Raw genomic sequence first — 25,401 nt, forward strand, 5'->3', positions numbered from 1 at the left:
CAATATATTCTATAGAAATCAGTGGTTAACAATAACGTAAATTTAAAACCAAAGTGAACAAACTGTCAAAAATTCTATGAATTCAGGCCGTTCCTTTCTCGTCAGCCTGCTTTGTATAAAGAATTATAGCTCCAAAGGATAACCATGCAATTTACGTTGTTTTCCAAGTTTATGGTAATAACGTTCTCATATTAGCGCGGCGCCTGGCGTGTTGAAGATAAAAAAATAACGACATTAATCAACGGCCTGCAGCGAGATAATGTAGCGCTGTTTCCTCAACATCGGACAGGTACAAGCTACGGCCTTTCCCGTGAATAAACCAGTAACAATTCATTTTGGGTCAGGCTAGGAAATATGTGCCGGGTCGATGCGGGGTGCATCAGTCAAGCGTCCAAAATTGTACCGTTCCGGGGCCAGTTTGAAAGGACGCAACGGCGTGTTTCAGTTCATGTTTAACAAATGGCTGAGCTGCGTTTTAAAATGCAGAATTGGACCTGGCATATTTCATCCCAGGATGGTAATAATATTGCTAGAAAGTTTCCGACCGTTCGAGTTGGTTACAACTTTCTACAAGCGTCGGAAATATGTAAATCTAGATGGCAAAACAAAACGAAACTTAACCCCCTAACAATAATTGTGAGTTTACCAAAAAAAAAAAAACGCTAAAATAAATCACTGGAAGATAAATTGAATGAACACAAAACTGAGTGAAAGCATTGAGTGAAATTATTCAGTTCACTTTCTCTGAATATTGAGCATTTTGATAACACAGGACCACAAAAAAAATCGAAGAAAGGTCTCCTCGGCCAAACTTATCGTATTATATGTTTTTTGGGTCGCTGAAACCGAATCTGCAACTCATTTGGTCTCATCACGTCAGAGTTTTTTCTAACCTCAAGAAATAGCTGAAAAATGGTAGAATTCAACAAAATCAACCCTGCAACCTGTTAAAACCTTATAACTCCACATCATTATGATCCCGAACCAGCTCGACAAGCCGTAAAATGATAACTCGCAACCGTAAAAATACATAACCTGAAAATTGGATTAGCCCAAAACCCAAAAACCCAAAATAAGCAGCGAATAAACTTACACATCGGGCACAAACCTTCATTTTTGAATAGTAAACCCTTTTAAACTAAAACCCCGAAACCCCATAACCTGAAAACACGACAAGGCCTCAATCTGAAACCTCAAAACCCCGAAGCTGAATAACCCTAAAATCCCAAAACTTCAAAACCAGGGCCGGCATTAATAAGGGTGAGGGTGGCTATCACTTCGAGCGTCACACATGAGCAGCGAGACAGACTTCGCACAAAGAAGCCACTGGCCGAAACTCATAAACTTAAGCTCCCAAACCCACATACCCTGGATAAAGCTAAATCTCTAAACCCGAGTTCTCAAACCCACAAAGCCTGAGTGCAGTAAGATCTCTAAACCCGGGCTCCCAAACCAACATACCTTGGGCACAGCAAACCCAAGATCCTAAACCTACATACTCTGGATACAGCAAGTTTCATAAACCTAATCTTCCAAACCTATATACCCTGGCCGAAGAAAGAGCCTCAAACCCGAGTAATTGAAACCAGATACTCATTAGAATCCAAGAAACTTCAAAGGCACAAAAATCTACGAGTTGGTGGTGCCTATATGACGGCATGAAAGCCGCAATCCAGTGACATCGCCGGACCGCGGAAAAACTCCGTTGCCCGCCGTCACCACAAGGAGGTGCCCTGCATGTTGCCACACGAAAATACTTTTGATTCGGAACCTTTATTTTCAAGCTCTAGATGAATTGAGAATCAAGTCTTACCATGTAAGTCTTGATGTTATTGAATTTCATGATTTGGCGCAGAGTTCAAATTAAACAAATCAAAGTTCAAAAGAAATAGGCGACCAAAGTGATTTTTCTCTTGAACCCAAGCTCCTAAACCCTCATAGCCTAGGAGCAGTAGGATCCACGTTAGTTGGGCAACAGACAGGCAAACAGAACGAGTATGCTTTTACACTCAAGCCTCCGAATCCTCGTGGCAGCGAGATACACGTTCATCACACAGCAGATAAGCGAGCAAAGTCAGCTTTCTTTCACACCCAAGTTGCCAAGCCCACATATCTGGTCGGAGCGAGATCAATGTTTGTTACAAAGAGGATAAAGAAGCAAATGGAGCAAGGCCAGAAAAAAAATCCACCGTAATCCTTAGAGCCGTTTTCGAAAAAACACCTTTTTCAACGAAGAAAAATTCAGTGTTCGAGATATCGGGATTTTTCTACCTTTCGCTCACTTTTAGTTGCCAAACTTCCCCAATTTGGAAAAAATGAAGTTTTCCTGAAAGTTTTACACTAGCACACAAACATTTGCAAGCATATTTTTCAAATTGCCCCTTTTACTAAGACCGGAGATTGTCATTGATGATTAAACAGGTTAAAATAGAAAAAATTTGTAAGAATGATTTTTTATTCGAGTGAGTTTTGCGGTAGTATGTCAACAAGCGAGAATCATGTCATTTGTTTCCATCCTTGTTTGATTTGCGAGGTCATTGAATTATCGTCAACCCCCACCCCCGATTGTTTGTTTACGTTTTGTGATACTCCAGATCGAATGATCAATATTCGTGAAATTAGTTAAAACTCCAGATAGTCTTCGACCCTTTGACTGTGAAGTTGTAATTGTTCTCTTCGAAATTTCAATTTCTTGTGAGAGTATGGACAGAAGATCAAAGGATCATGCAGGAACCCATTAAGAAAATCGGGAGCGGATATGTTATCTCTGCCTGCAGAAGAAGAAACAAATGGTCAAAATCAACGGTAGTTTATGTGTGAATCTAAAAAAAGCAGCCAACAAGTGCAGAAAATGTGGTGAAACTTATTCGGTAGGGAAAAAACATTTTTGTAGCCCAGAAAAACACTTCCCGAGTTTCCAAGAACAACTCGCTTGCCCCGAAACAGAGAGAACATTTGGCGTGTTCTTTAATAAAGGATGTTCTTGGAAATTCGGGAAGTGTTTTTCTCGGCTACAAAAATGTTTTTTCCCTACCGAATAAGTTTCACCACATTTTCTGCACTTGTTGCTCCTCTTCTTTTTGTTCTTGGCGGTTTTTTTGGTGAAGTTATATGGCCCTAGATCTCGTACCAATTCACACAATGTGCAACTGCACAACGTTTGAGTTTTTCCCCGATTATTCTTCTCCAAAATTTTGAACTCTGTATAGTCCGGCAGGGCTATTTTGCCGATACTTCCACACGTCACTGACCGATATAGGATAATTTTGCAATAGCTACATAAAACATTGGGAAAACGTTCATCCTGTTCAGCATAATTCACACATTTTTTTAGATTCACTCATAAACTATCACTGATTTTGACCATTTGATTCTTTTTCTGCAGGCAGAGAAAACATATCCGCTCCCGATTTTCTTGATGGGTTCCTGCATGATCCTTTGATCTTCTGTCCATACTTTCACAAGAAATTGAAATTTCGAAGAGAACAATTACTTTACAGTCAAAGGGCCGAGGACTATCTGGAGTTTTAACTAATTTCACGAATAATATTGATCATTCGATCTGGAGAATCACAAAACTTAAACAAACAATCGGGGGTGGGGGTTGGCGATAGTTCAATGACCTCGCAAATCAAACAAGGATGGAAATAAATGACATGCTTCTCTCTTGTTGACATACTACCGCAAAACTCACTCGAATGAAAAATCAATCTATCAATTTTTTTCTATTTTAACCTGTTTCTGGGAATCGTCAATGAGTATCTCCGGTCTTAGTAAAAGGGGCAATTTGAAAAATATGCTTGTAAATGTTTGTGTGCTAGTGCAAAACTTTCAGGGAAACGTCATTTTTGCCAAATTGGGGAAGTTTGGCAACTAAAAGGTATAAAAATCCCGATATCTCGAACACTGAATTTTTCTTCGTTGAAAAAGGGTGTTTTTTCGAAAACGGCTCTAAGAATTACGGTAGATTTTTTTTTCTGGCCTTCTTATGAATCCAGGAATCGAATGCCAAAAGAAAATTTGTGGTGCTAAAACTTCGCATTTAAGTCATGTTCAAGCCCACCGTGCTAGGATATGAGGGTGTGGAAGCTTGGTTTCATGAGTCCCGCCAAAGGCCTGTGTGATGGAAGCGTAGATCTTGCTGCGCCCAAGGTACGTTGTGCTCAGGGTATGTGGGTTTGGGATTTTGGGTTTAGGGACCCTGTATCTCGCTGCTCATGTGTGACGCCCGAAGTGATCGCCACCCTCACCCTTATTAACCCCGGCCCTGGTTTTGAAGTTTGGGGTTTTAAGGTTATTCAGCTTCGGGGTTTTGAGGTTTCAAATTGACGCCTTTTCGTGTTTTCAGGTTATGGAGCTTCGGGGTTTTAGGTTAAAATGGTTTACTATTCAAAAATGAAGATTCGTGCCCTATGTGTAAGTTTATTCGCTGCTTATTTTGGGTTGTTGGGTTTTGGATTCATCCAATTTTGAGGTTATGTATTTTTACGGTTGCGAGTTATCATTTTACGGCTTGTCGAGCTCGTTCGAGATCATAAGGATGTGGAGTTATAAGGTTTTAACAGGTTGCAGGGTTGATTTTGTTGAATTCTACCATTTTTCAGCTATTTCTTGAGGATAGAAAGAAACTCTGACGTGATGGGACCAAATGAGTTGCAGATTCGGTTTCAGCGACCCAAAAAACATATAATACGATAGGTTTGGCCGAGGAGACCTTTCGCCGATTTTTTTTGTGGTAAAATTTTACTCGTTTATCAAAACGTTTGAAATAATGCCCGTTTTTTCGATTTAAGATTATAATAAATATTAATATTACTTGGTAATATTTCTCATAGTTTTTTGTCTTCGGGGTTTAGTATGAAAAGAAAATTGTGTAGTGAGTTTCCAACATACATGTAAAAAAAACTTTTCACTTCAATTATATTGTGTAGTATTTTATCACCCAGCAGAAATTTAATTAAATATAATTAATTTACCGAAATAAATTACTTTAATTTATTAGAACAAAAGCCTCTGCCGTCTATAATAATTCCTTCAAATTAACATTACAGTGGCTCCCAAGCCTATTCTTAATGAACGTTGACAAGAAATTCTATAATCGAAGAAAGGCGAGGTTTCTGAACAAGTTTACTGATTTAAATGAATTACACTGTAGTTATAAGTTTGGGTTAGTTCATTTCTGTCGGTCTTGTAATTTAGTCAGAGCAAATTTTGATTTTAATCTAATGCTATATCAACGATGTTGAAACAATCTTTAAGAAATGACTTCTGCCATCAAAATAAACAAAAATAGTAGTTAACCTCTGGGATCTTTTAGAAAAAAATGTTAAAGTTTTTATTTAATTAATTGAGAAGATTTAAAATACTAAGTTCAAATCTGGTGTAATATAAAATATAACCATTGGCGTCGGAATTAGGAAGAGTTTGCAACATTTTTTATGTATATAGAAGTACTTCTACTCAAAATATTTATAGTTTATGAATAAAAGTCCAAAATATATGAAAAAATCAAGAGAACTTTCATCAAAGGATCGTAGATAAGTATCTCCATTATTTGTTAACAATAAATTATGTAATTGTGAAGGTATGCATGATATGCACTAATTAGGTTATTGTTTGTTCAAAGAAGCGGAAAATCTTGTTTGACAAGCTTCCTTGGCAGTTGTCAACGGTTGAACAATTTCCGTGATAGTTGCCATGTCATTGGTTTAGACTTCTTAACGTTACGCGAAGCATATGGCTCTCTGCTTCAGAAAATCTTAGAAGGTTATGTCTTAATCCAATAAAGATATCATTTTATAAAAAAAAATGCCAAAAAGGATGTTTTTTTCAGCGCTGCTTGGGGACTGCCTCCTGAGTATCCAACCAAAAGATCACACTCGAACTCCCGCTACGACTTGCGCTATGAGGGTGGTTTCCTAAATAGTTTTTTAGAGCAAAATGACCTTCATAAAAGTTGTAGAGGATCAAAATCTGAACAACTTATCCTTATATTTTTTTTGTATCTCTAATACTTAACAAGTTACTGCGCATTATATGAAAACTATTGCGCACGCTGCAGTGGTGGTCTTGTCAACATATTTTTTACAAAGAGTTGAAACAGTGGGAGTGTGGCAAGCGGTGTTAGGCTGTCATGTGTTAGCTGACAGGCTGCATCAGTTCATGTTTAGTTTTCATTCATTTATTCAAGAAATTGTTCGAAAAATTCGAATTCGAAAAAAATAGCTGAACGTATACTGTTTATACAAGCGTTCAATAGATGCGCTACCATATCGACACCATTCGGTTTTGACAAAGTCAAATTTGTAGCACTAGTAGTATTAGAGATACAAAAATATTTTCTAAGGAAGTTGTTCACAGTTTGATTCTCTACAACTTTTATTAAGCTCAAAAATGTTTAGGAAACCACCCCCATAGCGCAAGTCGTACCAGAAGTTCGAGTGTGCGGCCCCTATAAGCCTTGGATTATCTTAATTGGATTAACTGGCATTTATCAGCTGTGTGCCTGTGACAATCCGCTTCTTGGTTTTTACGGATAAGTCTTTTCAAATCCCAGATAGTTATCAGCTTTTACCTCGATTGAGATTATGTGGACTTTTTTAGATTTCTGTTGATTCTCTGTGTCTCGCATTAAGTGTCCTGTGCTTCGCAAATACCGAAATCTGTACATTGTTACTATTTATGTAACATTTGTCCAATATATTCTCTCTCTATGGATATCATTTCCAAAATGGCCTTTATCTTTCTTAAATGCTATAGAAAGAAGGTTTTAATATGCCACAACCGCACCATTGCAGTAGGAACTTTTAACTGCTGCCTATACGTCTTCAATATACTAGAAATAGTAAAAAACAAAGTTACCTGTTAAGAAGCGAAATTTCATTTTGTATGTTAAATGTATTTTTAAACCAATTCCGGACAGTTCTGAAGGAAGCTGTGCAGAGCCCTCTAGAGTCACTTGTCACGTAAACACATAGTCTCTGCCTTCTTCGCAGATCTTGGAAAATAATTCCTCCATAGCTGCAACATTCTCAATGTCATTACAGCCTCAATCAACAACCTGCATGTGTTCTACGACAATCGACTATTCTGATTGGAGTTTCTTAAAAGTTCTTCTGCTGTGTTAAATATTATTTTCTTTTTCGTATGGGGAACACCGAGCGGTGAGAGTTTTACGCCTCCTAAAATAGCGGCTAGAGCTGAGTTGTATCCTGATCTGGCTTCTATTGAAGCTCGAATCTGTTCGATGCTGTTGACGCAAAGATATATCAGAGGAGATATTTGACTTGGTACAGCGACGCAAAGCAACGTAAACACCAAGCTGCTGCAAGCCGTGCTGCTTAACAAGGATGAATAAGTATGCTCATAGTTACATCGATCAGATCTAAATCTTGAGACTTAATATCCAATTCCGTGTAGAGCACAAGCTAGTACGTACTCACTAAATAGTGTTTCCTGGTTAAATTCTTCGCGTTTTCAGGATTGAAGTCGATAGAATTAATTTCTTCCTGAATTATTTGCGCAATTTTTTTACAAGCTGAATTTTGTATCTTCTCGCCCAACATTTTACCAAAAAGGCTTCTCAAAAAAGTTTATGCATTATCTGGAGTACGTAGCATTCACATGAGAAGACGCTGCTTCTGGATTTGCTACCAAATACAGAATATGACTAAGAAATGTCTTCATATTCATTTCCAGTCAGACAATATACAGGGTGTTGCAAAATGTTGTTTAAAATATTCTAGAGCAGATTCTACGTCCAAAAATACGAAAAGAATTCCTGTAAAGGTAGGTCCGCAAATGTTTCGTTTTCGAAATAGAGGGTGTCAAAGGAAAATAAAAAAATATCTTTTTTATTGATAATTTCTAAATTTTTCATTGGAAATCCTTTAAATTTGGATAAATATATTTATGATACCTAAGTTATAATTTGGTATAATCGATTGCACTTCAGTCCCATCAGGGGCGTAGATATGGGGGAGTACCTATTAATTTTTGACCAGAAAATCTACGCCACTGGTTTTTCTACTGATTTTTACTTTATTTTTAGGAATCTCATTTATTTTAGAGCAAAGAGGCGCCCCTTGCACATTTGGCGAGCGGCTTTTGGGCTATTGAAGATATTTAAAATCATACTGATTTATCTATGAAACCATAACTTACTAAAAAAACATAATTGATGACTGTCACTGAAAAATAACATGCGCTTCACTGTGGAGAAACAAATGACCCAAATTTAAACGATTTCCAATGAAAAATTTTGAAATTTCACAAATTCGGAGAGAATTTTTTAATTGTAGGTAGAATTTATCCATAAAAAGCAATTTTCTTAAGAGGTGACTTATTTTTACAGTTTATTCTAGTTACGGTAGATAGATTGTTGCCAGTTCCTTCTGATAGCTTGCTCAATATTTCTTTATCCATTTCCCCCAGAAAAAATAGTTTTTCGGCTAGCCTTTTTTAAATCGATGTTCAACAGTTTTTCGGGTAACATATTCTGATTTTGTAGGACTTTTTACATGTTTTTTACATTTTGCCTCATTCAAATATCTTAATAACAAGGAAATAAATCTCAGTAAAATGAGAATTATGAATTACTTGTACATACAGTAAAGTAGGGGAGAATGGGGTAAAGAGGACCAGCGGGCAAACGGGATCAGTTAATTTATTTTAAAACTAATGTAGATTTCCGCCGTGTTTTCACTGCTAGAGGTTGGCATTACTCAGTTCTGTGTTTGACAGTACTGTTAAACGTACATAAAAGCGAATGTGTGTTTTATTATTGTTTTAATGAGAACAACATAAAACAGCGAAACTGATTCAGAATCGGAAGAATGTCTACACTGTAATGAAGTCTATGGTGAATGTAAGGAAAGCGAAGAATGGATTAGATGTCAGCAATGCGGACAATGGGCACACGATGAGTGCGCAGGCGTGGATGAAAATGACGATGAATTTGTATGCAATTTGTGCATACAATAAATGGTGGTTCTTTTTGCCCCGAAGCCTGGGGCATATAGGTCCAGGAACACTTTATTTTGTTTTATAAAAAAAATTAAAACATTTTTTTTATTTTTGCCATGTTCTCTTCAGCGAAGGCAAATAAATATTGTATTACTATATGTATTTCTTTTCCTTAAATTCATGTAATTAAAGAAAATTTTTAGATAAATGTCTTAAGCGGTACCCTTTGCCCCAGTCTCCCCTATACGTCGGACAAACAGGTTACCACGAGGTTAAAGGAACACAAGTGTCACTTAAAAAATAACGACGCAGATAAATTAGTAGTTGTGGAAAGGGTAGAAATTGCACTTAATGGACCAAAGTAATATCAAAATTCTAGTGAAGAATAGAGAGAGAGAGAGAGAGAGAGAGGGAGAGATATGGAGAGAGAGAGAGAGAGAGAGAGAGAAAGAGAGACATATAAGTGGGGGCTTAGACCGACTTATAATTTGGAAACGATTAATCTGTTAACAGTAAGAACTAGAAAGTCACTTGTCAGTGACTTCAAACCGAGTACTGGAATGCCATGTAATAATGCACATAATAAATATGAATACTGGTCAGAGGACTTAATCTCCAGTTTCACTGTTCTTCCTGAAAAAGATAGAAATATCTCTCGAAACGTCAACAAATCTAAAACGTCAACATGACTATACCATTCGGAAAAATGTTCCACCAGATGAAAAATTATGAGTGAGAATTTAAATTATACTGTTGTTATTCCCATCAGCTCATAATAGTGTTATAATTTTTATACTCGTAAAGGTAAATTTTGTTAGAAAAACTCAAGAAATTCAAACATTTTGAAGGATAATAATAATCTTTCTAAATATATTGCTGGGTAGGTACATATTTTCTCTACTTTACGGAAGTTTAATGAATGACCCTTAAATACATTATGAAAATAGCTCTTGTTGTAATAAGATCTATTACAACTATAAAGGCATTGATTATAGGCCATACACTGTTATAATTTTATGTGAACGAGACAGCAACCAAAGGTTATGTATATAACAGTAAATAATCTGTATTTTTTGTATTTGTGTAAGCATTTTCTCAATAATGTTAAGCTTTAAGCTACGGTAGGTTAGTTTAAACTAATATTAGATGTATCTTTTATTACACGTATTTTTCAGACGATCTAGTCAAATATTTTTTACAGATTAGTAGGCAGTTTTAGATGTCTAGATTAATATGTGTTTCTTAGGAATTATTTAAAACAAATAATACTTTGTTCATTTTTTTTAGTTTATTTTGACACGACGTCACTATTATCTACATCCCAAATACAAATATGTAGTCAAATTTACGCAAATACAAGAATGAATTTTCAGCTTTCCTTAGAATAAAGCAAAAATCAATCAATTTTAATGGAGAATATTTTAAGAAGCATATTTTTCAACTTCGCAATATTGTTTTGGCAAGAGAGATCTCAACGCAAAATAAATATGTTGCTAGTTAAGCTAATACTATCAAAATTAAAAAATATCCCTTTGTATCTTCAGAATAAAGTCAGTACCTATTAACTTTCCTGTAATACCACCAGCTAGAATAATACAGCTTTTGTCACGGAAATGACTTCCTTTTTCTTGTTTTCCGTATATTTAGGTTGCCGTCACAATTAATGTTTAAGTTTATTTTTCATCCTGGCACACGAAAGTCCACAAAGGTCCAAGTTCATTGTCCAAGAGCCGAATACAAAATCAGTACTTCATCTAAGACCGCAGAAGCTAAGTATTAGGGCATCTTCCTAACAAGTAAGAAAGATAATGATTTGGGTAGTGCGATATATTACATTATTGTCCATAAAAATTTAAATGAACGTATTTTTGTATAAACTAGTATACTTTTCATAGAGCTCAAATTAGCAATCAGAATTTTACAATCTACAAGCTAATTAAGTCACTAATGAATGCCAGATGTGTGATTTAGAGTCATATTGAAGTTGGCGTTCAATGATGTTACCTTTACACTTCATTTCGAGTCTGTTGGCTTCAACCGTTTAAGTTTTTTTTATTGTTCAAAGGTATTAGCAACATTTACAACAATGGTTTGGAGTATTTCTTTAGCATTTTATGTTGGTTGTCTATTTTTTCATGAATGAGTATAGTCTTACTATTTTTACTGTTATTTCTTGACTGCCTAGATATTTAGAGTCGTTAGTGTTAGGCATTTGTAAAGAGTGTCCCAAAGTCGCGTCTCAGGCCCATAACAGACAAACGAAAATCGGCAGTAAAAATCTGTTTAGATGGCGTTAATCGGGACTCGCTAAGGTCCGTTTGCACTTGAAAAACATTTTTTTCAAAATTCGGAAAATAAAAAAAATCATTTTTTATTATTGCAATTAGTCATGATTTAATCAACATTGCTGTGAAAACAATGGCTGAAACTGCGGTCACAAGTCTATTTACATATTAGTTTCTGTCAATCGCTATTTCTTGCGTGATAAACAAACCAGTAAGTGGTTGCCAAAAATTAAAAAATGTCCACAAAAAATGAAAAAGTTGACATGATTTTAATTTATGGTGAATGTCAAAAAAATGTTAACTTACATCGTGAAAGATATGCAGAGCGTCAAGCTGTTAACCCAAAAATATTTGCCAGATTAGAACGAATTTTGCGTGCTAACGGAAATGCATATTCATCAAGAAAAGAGAAATAAATTTTAAAATCAGTGTGTAATGATATTACAGTACATTGGGTATTACAGTATTTTGAGGAAAATCTTAGAAATTCTATACGACAGGGCACTTTTGCATTAAATTTAAAAAGAAGCTCTATGCAAAAAATTTTGAGCTCCAATGGTTACCATGACTATAGGCTAAATAACTTGGAGCACTTATCTGACATACATGCTGAAAAAAAGACTTAATTATGTAGCTCAAATAATGGTTAATTTGGAAATAGATAATAGACTCATACAAAACTTTCTTTGGACCGATGAGAGTCGTTTTATAAGTAATGGAAAACTAAATAAAAGAAACGGACATTAATGGGCCACTGAAAATCCACACTATGTTAATCTCATTCAAAATCAGGGCCATTATGGAATAAATGTGCGACATTATTGGAATGCATATAATTGGCCCATACTTTTATTAAAATGTATTGAACGCTAATAGCTATTTACAGCTTTTGCAAAAAGAGCTTCCAGCAGTGCTTGTACATATGCCGCTGCAGCTCAGGTTGAATATGTAGTTGCAACAAGATGCGGTCCTCCACATAAAGTTAAAAGAGTTACAGATTATTTAAAAAAATATTTTCGGAACTAAGTGGATTAGAATTAATGGGCCTGTAGAATGGACTTCAAACTCTCCAGACTTAACGCCCCTAGACTATTTTTTATAGGGAACATTAAAAAATCAAGTATATAAGACACCCACGAGAAATTTGGAGTATTTAAAGCAAAAGATTCGACATGTTTGTGAGAATCTTTCAAGAGAAACGTTGTTTAAAGCTACAAGGAAAGTTAGGAAAGTTAGGATAAATTATTTCAAGTAGGAGGCATGCATATCGAAAATTTATTAAAATAATAATTATAATTTTATATTTTGTTTTATGTTTTGTTATTGGTTATTGTTATATTTATTAGTTACAATTAAAATTGTTTAATGTTTTCTATATTTGGTTATCCAATTTAACCGTCATTATGTGTATTGTTCTATTTTCCTTCGTAGAGTGACCATTTTTTTAAGAAGAACGTAGCAACTAATATCTAAACAAAATTGTGGAAGGAGTTACAGCGATTGTTTTTCACAGTTATGTTGATGATGACTAGTTCCAATACAATAGAATACATTTTTAAGAAGAAGAGATAGAGAAAAAATTTCTGCACAATAAATGTTCATAAAAAATAGATAATTTTAGTTATCATAATAGGTATGTTTTTAAAAGTTGATGACGTCATTTTTTTATATTCCGAATTTTGAAAAAAAAATGTTTTTCAAGTGCAAAACGAACTTTAACGAGTCCCGATTCACGCCATCTAAACAGATTTTTACTGTCGTTTTTCGTTTGTCTGTTATGGGCCCAAGACGCGAACTTTGGGACAGCCTGTAGATTGTTTATTTTCTCGTAGTTGTTACATAAGTCGTTATTTAATTGACTTCATTATTTTTACATAAGTCGTTATTTTAATTGACTATTCACCATTTTTGCTACTAAAGTCAATGTGTTGATGCAAGTGGAGACTATTGAGGTAACTGAGGATAGCCATAGCATCAACAAACATTCATATTGGTGTGATCCTGGTAAGTCTGAAGCATACAAAATGTATAATAGAGGGCCCAGTGCACTTCCTTGTAGAAGCAACTGAGAAATATTTTCAATGGACGTTGTGAATGCTTTGTAATTATTGGTACAGAACAAGCTAAAAATATTTTTTTTTATTTTAAGTAACCTCAAAACCTCTGTATTAACATCGAATCGAATTTTTGTAGAAAAGTAGTTATAATATCAACCCATAGTTGTTTTAAAGAGGAAATCAAAATGACAATTAGATTACCTAAGAAGCATAAACCAAGTTTTCTCACTAATACTTATACCGTTTACTTCATAGCTTTTAATAGTGAGAATTTTAAGTCTGTCGGTATAATTTTAATATAATGTATGCAACTTATTCAACATAATATTCCTTGAATAGATCAAAGTAAAAAAAAATTAATAACATGTAATATAAATTTACACATTTACTTTGATGATCAGAATTATCCCTTAAACTTTTTACTTATACTAGAATAATCTGCATTTAATATATTAAATATGACAATCATGTATATCATAAGAGACGTTGTAGAAATATTTTGAATAAAAAATATACCTAAAGCTCGAGTTCCTGCTGATATAGTTAGTTTTGTATAATTAAAAGTTAAGGGAAAATCTCAACTGAGCTGCAGATTTGATCATTACGGGATTTTCATTGTTTTTCCTCTGTGGTTAAAAAAATAATGTTTGAAGTAGCTCGTCAAATACTCCTCTCTTTCAAAATAAAATCCCTCTTCTAATATTTACTTAATAAACATATGTCAATTCTATTTACTGTTCCTTTAATATAAAATTCGTCGAAAAGTGACTTTATAACATAATACGTCACGAATAAAATATCATTAAATAATAATCAGACATTAAAGTACTTAATAGTTGGTTTCAATTTTTAAAAAGATTTAAAGGATATTTATTGGTAGGTGGTGATCTTTCTTATTGGAGATTGTGTTAAATTGTATTCAAACTCATTCAACAATTAAAGCAAAATAAATGAAGAAGGCTGCCTTACCTTGTAAAATGTCAAAATTTAAATAAATTATAACTTCCGGTGTAGAAGATATATTTTTATTTAAAAAAAATACATACTTATGTGCACCTCTGTGTAAAAAGTGGGAAGAGTAAAAAATTCAATAACGTCTTATAGAAATATTTATAAAAGCTACACCTTGTATATGTTTAACTCTATTAGATTATTCCTTATTATTTCATAAGGTATAAGTAATACATAATAATACAGTTTTTGCTGAAAAGTTCTGTGTAAGAAAGAGGTAAGTATTACTATATATTTATAAGTTGTAAATAATATGCTGCTATTATTAAGATACTTTTTTAATTTGCAATTACATACGGTGTTGTAAAAGATACATGGTATCAAAATTAAAATAAAAAAATATATATTTTAATTAACAAATCATTTGTCGTTCAAGATGTTCTACTGAAATTTTACAAAAATTAGTATCTCATGCCGGCACATTTTCTACGTAATTTTTGTTAAGGTAAGGAGTAAAAATTCACTCCTCAACTTTTTCAATGTCTGAGGTTCAAAGCTATTTTTTATGTCAAGAGCATTTTTCTTTAATTTTTGTAACATGTAAATCTTATTATTTATGGTTATTTTGAAATATCGACTACTGCTATAGTTTTGGTAAATATTTTCTTACTTAATCTAATTCCACAATTGTAATAAACTAAAACCTCATTAGGAACGCTAATTTAACTGTTGCGAATTGTTATCACCCAACGATATTTTTACAAAGTTGTTCGTCGCTTAAAATACAGAAAATAAGTCCCCAAATAAAACATTACAAGAGTGAAATAGTACAAGAAAGAAACACATGGTTCAAAACACATTACATTTGAATGATAGACGTGCACAAAAAAGCAGGGAGATAAGAAAAGTGCAACCCTCCTTCAGTTTGAATAACTTTTTTTTTTATCAGAATTACAGAAACATCTGTGGTTAATGGCTTTACCTACCCCATTGTTACACCCTGTATTAGAAACATTTTATTGACTGTAATTAATTACTTTTTCGACAATTTTGTCACAGATTGTAAAAATGATTGTAACAAGTGAAATATTTTTTACTTTTTGTTTTGTAAGTAATTGCAGTTTTCAATATTTACTAAATATAACAATGTGTTTCCTATTCCAATAAGAAATGTTTTCCAAGAACTACTTTTGAAATAATGTCGAGTTTATTTTCAGGACAATGATTCCTATAGATATAAGCAGAGAGGCAAGACAAAAACCTCCTGAAAACAATGAGAAGAGAAATAATGATAACTCTTTGCGGCTAACAGTTGTTATACTTCAATGCCATTGTTGTGTTTCTTTTCTATCGGATCCCATATTAAAAACTCTTATCTTTATTTGTAATTATTTTATAATGGTTTATTTAACCCAAAGGAGTTGAATTTGTTATTATTCTTTTAATAAACATATGGACATATTTTGGAACAAAATGTTTCATTAAAATATAGTCGAAGCATATACTGATTTAAAAATTTGAATTTCGCCTAATATTCACTTCATATCCCTCTTTCAGTACGAGGTCTGCTCAGAAAATAACCGAACTTTTTAAATTACGCGCTAATGGAGATATTTACTGATATGCGGTTGGCAGCATTGCGCTACACATAACCTCCTTTGTAACCACATGTTCTTGGATTGCTGATATCTCATTTAGTTTTCGTGATATTTTTATTGGAGTGTCACGTGTTTAAGTGATGATTTTTGAAAACATTCAGGGAAACGTTTCAACTTTTGAAACAAGCTTACAGAGATGATGCACTGAGTCGTACGTAATGTTACCAATTATTTTTACAATTTAAAGTGGTCAATTGAAAATGATCCTCGACCAGGAAGGCCTTCGACTTCAACTCCGACGTTCACAAAGTCAAAGATCTAGAGCGTGCAAATTGCCTATTGACTGTAACAGAAAATGTAGAAGAGGTTAGCATCTCAATTGGGTCATGCTATGAAACTTTGATCGAAAAATTGAACATCCAACGAGTTGCAGCAAAATTTGTTCCTCGTTTGATGATCGAATAACAGAAAGAAAATCGTGTGGATGTTTATCGGCAATTCCTTGAACAATCCAATGACGATGAAACATTCATTCAAGAAAGCTGTCCCGATCGTCAAAGTGATGCTCAATGTTTTTGCGACTTTAATGGAATTGTGCATTTTGAATTCTTGACTCAAGGTGAAACAGTGAACCGTGTGACATTTTACAAATGTTACGTGAAAAAATCCGCAAAAGGAGACCAGTGTTGTGGCGAAACAACTCATGGTTTTTGGACCATGACAAAGCGCTCGCACACTTAGTTTTATCAATTCGTTAGTTTTATGTCAAAATTCAGATTACTGTCCACCCTCACTCTCCTTGCGATTTTTTCTTATTTCCGAAATTAAAATCATCAAAGCAAATTCGTCACATACTCACATATACGGCCATTTCAAATGAAGCTGTCCAGGACTGCTTCGCGAAATGGAAACACCGCTGGAAAAATTATGTGAATAGGAGAAGGAATTACTTTGAAGGAGATAAGGATCAATAATGTATAAAGTTAAAGTTTAAAAAAAATAAAGTTCGGTTATTTTCTGAACAGGCCTGATATATTTTTATTTACATTTAATTTGTCACTGGGATAATTATCAAAATGGTTTTTAACAATGTGCTATCGCTTGGGTTCTTTAAAAAAATTCTAATTTCCACCATCTAACATGACGGACATGCTTGTATTGAATTAATAGACATAAAACAGAAATAAAGATCATTTGAATGAAAGTCTATTATTTAGCAACTGAGCTAGCTATCATTGTCAAATTTTGTCAAACTATTTTCATATCATTCAGTAATGAATTGCGTATACATAACCCTCAGAATAAGGAATTTCAAGCTAACATTGATATAAGTAATCAGCTAACATTAATTGTGGCTCTTATTTCAACAGAGCACTGGTGTGGTGCTTATCCCAGCACAACTTCTCGATTGGTTGTCGGGAATAATGGTTGTTAAATTAGTAACACATTTATCTTACTGTTTCGTAGCCGACAATTGGACAGATTGATAGGTGTATCCTCTTTGGGGAAATAAATAAAGTCCACACTCAGACAGAATAATTCGATTTAACAAAGGCAGAATTTTTATTCTAGAGGGTGTTACGACAACGTAAATTTAACAACAAAATTTGCCAGTAGGTTTGATATATGGATATAAGGTACAATATCAACGTTGCGATAAAGACAAAATGAGAAAATTGCACCGCACCAAATTTAAAGACAATTTTTTCCACAATTGGTCAAAAACTTTATTCCACTTCCAATCTTTGAAGAGTCTTATAGTTTCTCGAAATCGCTTTACTAAAAATTTTGTCATCCGAATTCTATTTGTTTCGACGAGGTAAATACGAGTATATACTAAATTTCCATAAATAGTTATAGCAAGTAATATCTTCCATACTAAATTTATCAAGACCACGGTGTTTAAATGTTGCCTTACGTTTGCAGAACAGTTAAAAATATTTTTTTAGATCTAGATCTAATGCGGAAAAACAGTTTAATCCTAATATAAATGATTATTCCAGGAAACTAAAGATTTTGAGTATCAGAAGACATGGCGAAAAAGTGATAAATCGATAAATTATAATAAAAACTAGATAGTTTGCTTATCTAAATAATTATTCAGTTAGATTTTGATTTGGTGGTTACGTCCATCGAATATAGTTATAAATTAGTGTATGATTTAGTTAATTTCTAAACTGATTATCAAAGCTCTAAAAATCCAATGGAAAAATCTGATCATAACTCCAAATTGCTTATCTAAATAATTATTCAGTTAGATTTTGATTTGGTGGTTACGTCCATCGAATATTGTTATATTAGTGTATGATTTAGTTAATTTCTAAACTGATTATCTTTCAAAGCTCTAAAAATCCAATGGAAAAATCTAATCATAACTCCAAATTCCTTATCTAAATAATTATTCAGTTAGATTTTGAGTTGGTGGTTACGTCCATCGAATATTGTTATAAATTAGTGTATGATGAAGTTAATTTCTAAACTGATTATCTTTCAAAGCTCAAAAAATCCAATGGAAAATGCGATAAAAAGAGTATATTTGGCACCAAATTTTAAAACTACTGCTATATGTACCTACATCATGACCATTAATTTGGTACTTTGAACACAATAACGTAACTTACGAGAAAATTTAGACAATCAATCATTTTAGAAGAAGACAGAATTTACAATTCTGTTTAATTCAAGTAAATGTATTGTGATCACCAATGTCAAAAAAGTAAAAATAGATGCCAAAAACTTATTTCGTATTACTAACCAATCAGACTGAATTCCATTCATTTTAAGAAATTTCAAATATTTCAATAATTCACTTGAACTTTTTCCAATGCAAATTTTTGTGAGAATTTGAGACCAATGAACGTTGCAATATTCAAACCTTGATCTGAAAATGTTTCTAATGAACTATTTTTATGAAATCTCCTACAGGTCCTAATAAGAAATCCTATTATTTCATATTATCAAAAATGACTTCAAACCTTAATGTGTGCTTATCCAATATAGAAAAATATTTTCCGGTGTTGATTTTTGCACTTAAAAAAGGTAATATTATAGATATTCAAAATACCATTAATGCATAGTCTTGATATAGTGGATTTTGAGTATGATCATAATCGGAATAATATTATATCAATTCCACACAAAAGTTTCATTTCATCTGGGGTATATTTGAAGTAACTAAAAAAAATACTCGATTTATGTCCATTATAAACCACAAATTGGATCATATCAGTTAGATATGAAACAGACATCTTCAAAAGTAGTAAGCTGAAACCCAATGTTCTAAGTTGACATCTTAAATGATTTTCTGACTTTTTTTAGTCAGCATCTATATATTCTAAAATATATCATTAATTTTTATATATAAAATTAAATCAAGTGCTTCAGAATATCGAAGATTAACAATTTCAGTTTGATACATGACAACTGTCAAAATTCTGACAAAATATGTGCGTTGCGTTTCTGGGTACCTTTTATTAGTGAAAAGATCAGTTTTAACATTCCAATTTTACCAAAATATACAAAATGGTTTCAAAGTTGGAACTGAAAACGTAAATCTCTAGGTACCCATTTGGAGTCCGATATGGTCCTTTGGAAAGATATTAGTTCTAGTGTTATTTAACTTCCCCTATATGCTTCCGAGAGATAGATACTTACCGGACACATCGTATTTCAGAAGTTGAAAAGTAGCTGAAAGAGAAAGCTCTGATTCCTGATTAGAAACCTAAAGTTGAATGAATGTAATGGAAAGGGATGATGTATCCACTCCATATATTTATAATCTATAACCCTCATATATGTATGTATGTATGTATTTCATAGAGCCGAACTTCAGACTGCATCTCCTAACGAAAGCGTATTGAAATCTTTTCCACGTAAAGTTTTTCCGCTTCCACCCCTTACCCGCGGTGGCTGCGAGCGTTGGAAAGGCGGCCACAGGAGGGGAGAATCGCATTCGACTCCGTACTCCGTCAGGACCTCAGTTAGGGCCCCGCAGCCTGCAAGCAAGCATGTCCGACGGAGCCGACTTTCCCTCTGTCATCGAGCTGAACGTCGGCGGCGTGCTATACACGACGACTCTAAAGACACTGACGAGTCAGCCGGACTCCCAACTACATGCCATCTTCACGGGCCGCGAGCCCGTCACGAGGGACGCGAAAAATCGTTACTTCCTCGACCGCGACGGTGTCCTCTTCCGGTACGTTTTAGATTTTTTACGAGACGGCAATGTAGTGCTGCCCGAGTGCTTCCGCGAGCGAGAGCGCCTGAAGAGAGAGGCCGAGAAGTACCTTCTGCATGGCTTGGTCGAATCCATATGCAGCGAGAGTCGCAACAAGCCGGCCGGAGTCATCACGGTGGGTTACCGAGGCAGCTTCCAGTTTGGTAAGGATGGCCTGGCGGACGTCAAGTTTAGGAAGCTCTCGCGGATCCTCGTGTGCGGCAAGGTGGATTTATGTAGAAGCGTCTTCGGAGAGACCCTAAACGAAAGCAGAGACCCGGACCACGGGCAGTCAGAGCGGTACACTTCCAGGTTCTTTCTGAAGCACTCCTTCTTGGAGCAGGCTTTTGATATGCTGATAGAGCAGGGATTCAAATTGGCGGGCAGTTGCGGGTCAGGAACGGCTGGAGGAGCGGCGGAACTAAAGCCAGGAGTGGATGCGGAGGAGAACCGCTGGAACCACTACAATGAATTTGTGTTTGTGCGGGAGTAGTTTGAATTGACCAAGACCTTTTGTGACATCCCCTCATATCGTTCATCTAAGGTATATGTACCAAATAAGGCCATATCAAGATTTGAGTAATTATAGTTGCTGATACATTCAATAAGAATTTATCAACTTTAGTATAACAATGTTAGTGACACAAATCTTGTTAAAATAGCAGTCTTTGACCAAGAGAGTAATACTACAAATATTTATGTTTTCAAGTTGAACTTTAAATTTCAAGACAATATATTACAAAAGTTATAAATCTTAACCTACATTCATAACAAACAAGTTTTTTGTCTTCCATATCCAATCCAACATATTCCTCGTGACTATATTATAAGCAACTGTGACAAAGGCTTTATCTTCTTCAACAATTAAACAGTACTAACATTCTTCATACTAATTCTTTTCTTTCTTTTGTTAGACATAAGTTTTTTTCGCACTAAGCTTTATTAGGGGGGCATAATCCCCAAATAAAGTATCTTTAAAAAGCACAGGAAAAACAGTCAAAACAAAATTAAATTGTGTAAAAACTTACCAAAAATGCCTTCAACAGAATTTTTCACATTTCCTTTATGGAAAACAAATTCTTGAGAAACATGAGGAGGCAGCACCTTTGGCTTTATTAAAAATTTTCAAACGAAGTTTCCTCGTTTCTTGGCATTATTCGGTGCATATACCTTACAGTATCTTCTAAGAAATAAGCATGGGTTTATACATTAATTTTTTTATTGTTACTTTGTAGTTTCAAAGATCCTTAGGATATTTCTAGAAATTAAATTAAGCCAAAGAAAATTAGGTAAACTACCCTAATCCTCTTTAAAATACCCGCATTTTAGATAATGCGTTAACATTTTTTAAAAATCGAACTGTATTAAATTAACAATGAACGGAATTTTCTTTATAACTATATCTCAACGAGTCGTTTAAAAGGAGTTCGACAATAAAAAACAATAACTTATGGAAACAGTGGCGTGGCGTGAAGTATTGATGATGGCGAATGATTTTATGAAACACGCAAACTCACCGTTAGAAAAAACTGTTTAGTCTATTTCTACACATAACTGGTTATTGTGTTTTGTACAGAATCTGAAAACAGTGCCATTAATAGACGAGAGAGTTAATGATAGCCATTCGGGTAATTGGCGTAAACTAAACGAATAACAGTCTAGTATCACATATTTTTTCCACAGAACTCAAACACAGGAGATATATAATGAGTACTGTTGTCAAAAATTGCAAAAAATTGCATTATTGATTAGTCGTGGGAAGAATCTTTAACTACTCATATAATGTAATGTACTATAAGTACATTCAAAATAAAAAACTTCTTTAGTTTTAATATAATTATAACAGTGCTTAAAAATAAAATAACTAAAATAATTGATCAAGCAGTAATGACAGATTCTAGAAACAAATGAATAAACACATAGTTCTCATTTTTGTTATACAGTTTCCAAAATTAGGAAGGGATATAGTATGAAATTTTGCCATTAATTTAGAGAACGGTGCATACTACATACAACAATATAAAGCTAATTTTGGTAGTTCTGCTAATTTGAAATAAAAAAATCAAGCAAAAAGTAAATGCAGAAACTACCTACGCCTCTGTATATAAAAAAATTGCATATACGTTTTACAATAAAAATGAATCTCACCAATTTTTTTTATAAAAATTTTACATGTAGGTAGTATTTATTTTTAAATTTAACGTTTATATATTTATATATTTTTTTCTTTATTTATGGCCCAAAAGAGTTTGTTTGACCAAGCATTTTAATTAAATCCTAATACAGGGTGAGTCAAATTTAATATCGAACAACAACAAGTTCCATAACTAAGCTTGTCTTGTTCTTTAATATGAAATTAAAAAGAATTGATTGAGATACCCACAGACATTCTTCGATTAAAGTTAAAAGTTTCAAGAAAAAATGCCAATAATTTTTACTTGGTACGGGACAGTACAGTACAATGCAGTACAATGCACTCCATATGATATTTATTGAGCTAGAATCCCAAGAAAAGAATAAACCAATAAAGTTCTGTTACCCGAACTACTGTAACAATTTACTGCGGCAGGGGAATGCCTCGAAATTTTCCGCCAATACCTTTCTACTTCGGGTGTCAAATGCAGTTAATTCTAAGAAACTGACGCAGGGGTCTTCTTAGAGTTCTATCTTAACAAATATCGTACGGGCTGTAGCTTAGGGAATATTTCTGAATATTTTAATATCTTTGTTTTAAGATGTAAAAAACGGTAATTTTTTAAATTTTGTCACCCCGTATTTCGACGAGCAAGTATTTTTGGAAAAGTGTTCATAATGAAGGATACTATTAATAAAACAAATTTCTCATTTTATATAAACGAAATGTTGCTAATATATCATTATTAACTATTGTTCATATTAAAATTACGATTTGTTTAGGGTACAATATTTCTGCCACTGTCGTATCTTTTGATCCAATAATTAAAGTCATTTTTAGGTTCTGAGATCTACATTATTAACTCTTTTAAATAAGAAATTGAAAACTGGAATAAATGTTCACCTACAAGTTGTATGAATCCCTGATAATTTAGATTATAAATTTACTTCATTATAGAAATAGCCTGCAAGCAAATTATGAAGAATACAAGGATATTTCAGAGGTGGCACTAACTGGATTAAAGATGCCTAATAAAACCATTAAAACTACCTTAAACTATAAATGGTTTATATAGTATGGCGTAGAAAAACATTTTTTTAAGATTTTAGAAATATTCTATTATAACGCTATTTTTTCCATTTTAGATACTTGAGAAAATTAAAAATTCAGTGTTTCTTAATATTTATTCTAATAACAAACTCTACGCCACTGTACAAATTCGCACATAAAACTGTTAAAACGAAAACAAAGCAGTAAAAGCAAACCAAAATTATAAACATTTCTCGCGGAAAAATAACATCTGACTAAAACTGTGTGTCTAAGTATATTTTAACCAATGTTGCAAGCTGAAAATTTGTAGCTAATATAAATTAAAATGAATATAACTAACAAATATTCTCGTTTCCTTTCGATATCTTTACTCTTACAACGTGTAGGAAAATTGCAAATGAGCTAGTGATAGTATTTAGGCTGTTTTATTAATTATTAAAAAAGGAAATGGTTGGATAAAAATTACTAAATTTTTATTGTGCGGAAATGAATGAGGTAAATGTAACTGAAAGCTTTACTTTATTTTTAAAACTGAAACACTTCCATTAGTATTTAATATGTTATCAGAATTTAATGTATTTATTATTATGTGTTTGTTATTACAAAATATTAAATGTTATTTGTATTAGGTAATAATCTGTGCGATATACGTTTTTAAAATTTACAATCTGAGTGATATGAAATGTGTTAATGTATAAACCAAAATTAATATAAATATATCGCATTAATACTATTGTTTTGTATTATACATACCTGTAAACTTAATATTAGAAGTGAATCCCATTATATCAAATTATATTTAGGAATATAATATAATGTTACTAGTCAAATCATTGTATATATTAATAATAAAATTTATTGTTAAATAAATCAAAAAATAAATGTGATTGATACCATATTTCTTGTTTATTTTTCTGCTTCTCCTGCAATGGTTGGTTTTGTATCGTATGATTGTGTTACTATCTTTAATAGTGTCTTTTTGTTTCATTAAATATACAAGTAACTTTCTAAATAATGTACGTCTCAAACATAATACAGTGACAAATATCAAAGTCATTGTAATCTGTAGATACGATAAAGCTTACTACACAGAACATATTAAAATAACAGACACTAAATAAAAAATATATTACTAAATCGTAGCGAGAATTACTGATCAAGTTACCATTGTCTAATTTTGCCATATTTTTGATAACAGACATTAACCATTAACTTTATTGTAAATTAGCACATATATTTCGTTAAATCTATAATAAAAATCAATATAAACACTAATATATAATTTTTAAATTTCTATTGTTTTGATAATTTCTTTTGCAAGTAAAATTTTAATTAAAAATCGAATTTTCAAGAGGGTTTTCAGTTTTTACAAAAATTTGCCATAATTTTGTCAGTTCCATGTTTAAACAAAAAAGGATCATTTATTTTACTATTCGGCGACTTAGCATTTTCTTATATGTCAACCAACCCTTTACGTACTTCTCTTTAAAACAATAAGAACTAGGTATTCTAAAAACGTAATAATTTGGTTTCTGGTAGTACCGCTCCAAAGATTTTGTCTAAAGCATATTTTTAGTGTTTTCTCTGTTTGTCTGAGTATTTTACCACCTGCGAAAAAAGAAATAAAAAAATGAATTCATTAAACCCTTACGTCAAAAGTATCAGTCAAGGGTTTTTATGGAATTATGTTTGCTTGAGAAAAAATTCCACCCTCAAACAAAACAGACAAATAAAAATATACATCATTAATTTAAATCAACCGCTCCAGTTAGCTGACGTTTCGAAAAATAAAATCTTTCTATTTGCAAAACTAGGAATGACATTTATTTCTGATATACAGGGTGTCCGGAAAGCACACGAAATTACCCTATTAAATTTACACATCTTTGACAACTTTGCCAAATTTAACATTTTTCTTTCGTAGTTCAATTCCTCTCTCACTTTGCTAAAAAAATACCGTATATCAGTCGATATCTTGTACCGGTTTTGAGAAAATCTTATTTTATTAACAACATAGATTTATTGTATCCAAAATGCAATATTAACATTTTTGTAAAAATCTTGGTTTCTATAGAATTAAAAGAAAAAAGATAACTGTTTAGTAAGATGTTCAATATGTGCACCTTGAACTTCAATACATTTTCTG

At 33.1% G+C, this 25,401-nt stretch overlaps 1 protein-coding gene across 1 annotated transcript; it reads left to right on the plus strand.

Moving 5' to 3' along the window:
• The first annotated feature begins 4,074 nt into the window (after positions 1–4,074).
• Positions 4,075–22,091, plus strand: LOC108905669 (BTB/POZ domain-containing protein KCTD12). Its single transcript, XM_018708641.2, has 2 exons — positions 4,075–4,152; positions 19,734–22,091. The coding sequence occupies exons 1-2, from the start codon at positions 4,075–4,077 to the stop codon at positions 20,562–20,564; spliced, it is 909 nt and encodes a 302-aa protein (XP_018564157.2). The 3' UTR covers positions 20,565–22,091.
• The last annotated feature ends 3,310 nt before the right edge of the window (positions 22,092–25,401 follow it).

This window comes from Anoplophora glabripennis, unplaced genomic scaffold, assembly GCF_000390285.2.
Source record: "Anoplophora glabripennis isolate ALB-LARVAE unplaced genomic scaffold, Agla_2.0 scaffold156, whole genome shotgun sequence".
NCBI lineage: Eukaryota > Metazoa > Arthropoda > Insecta > Coleoptera > Cerambycidae > Anoplophora > Anoplophora glabripennis.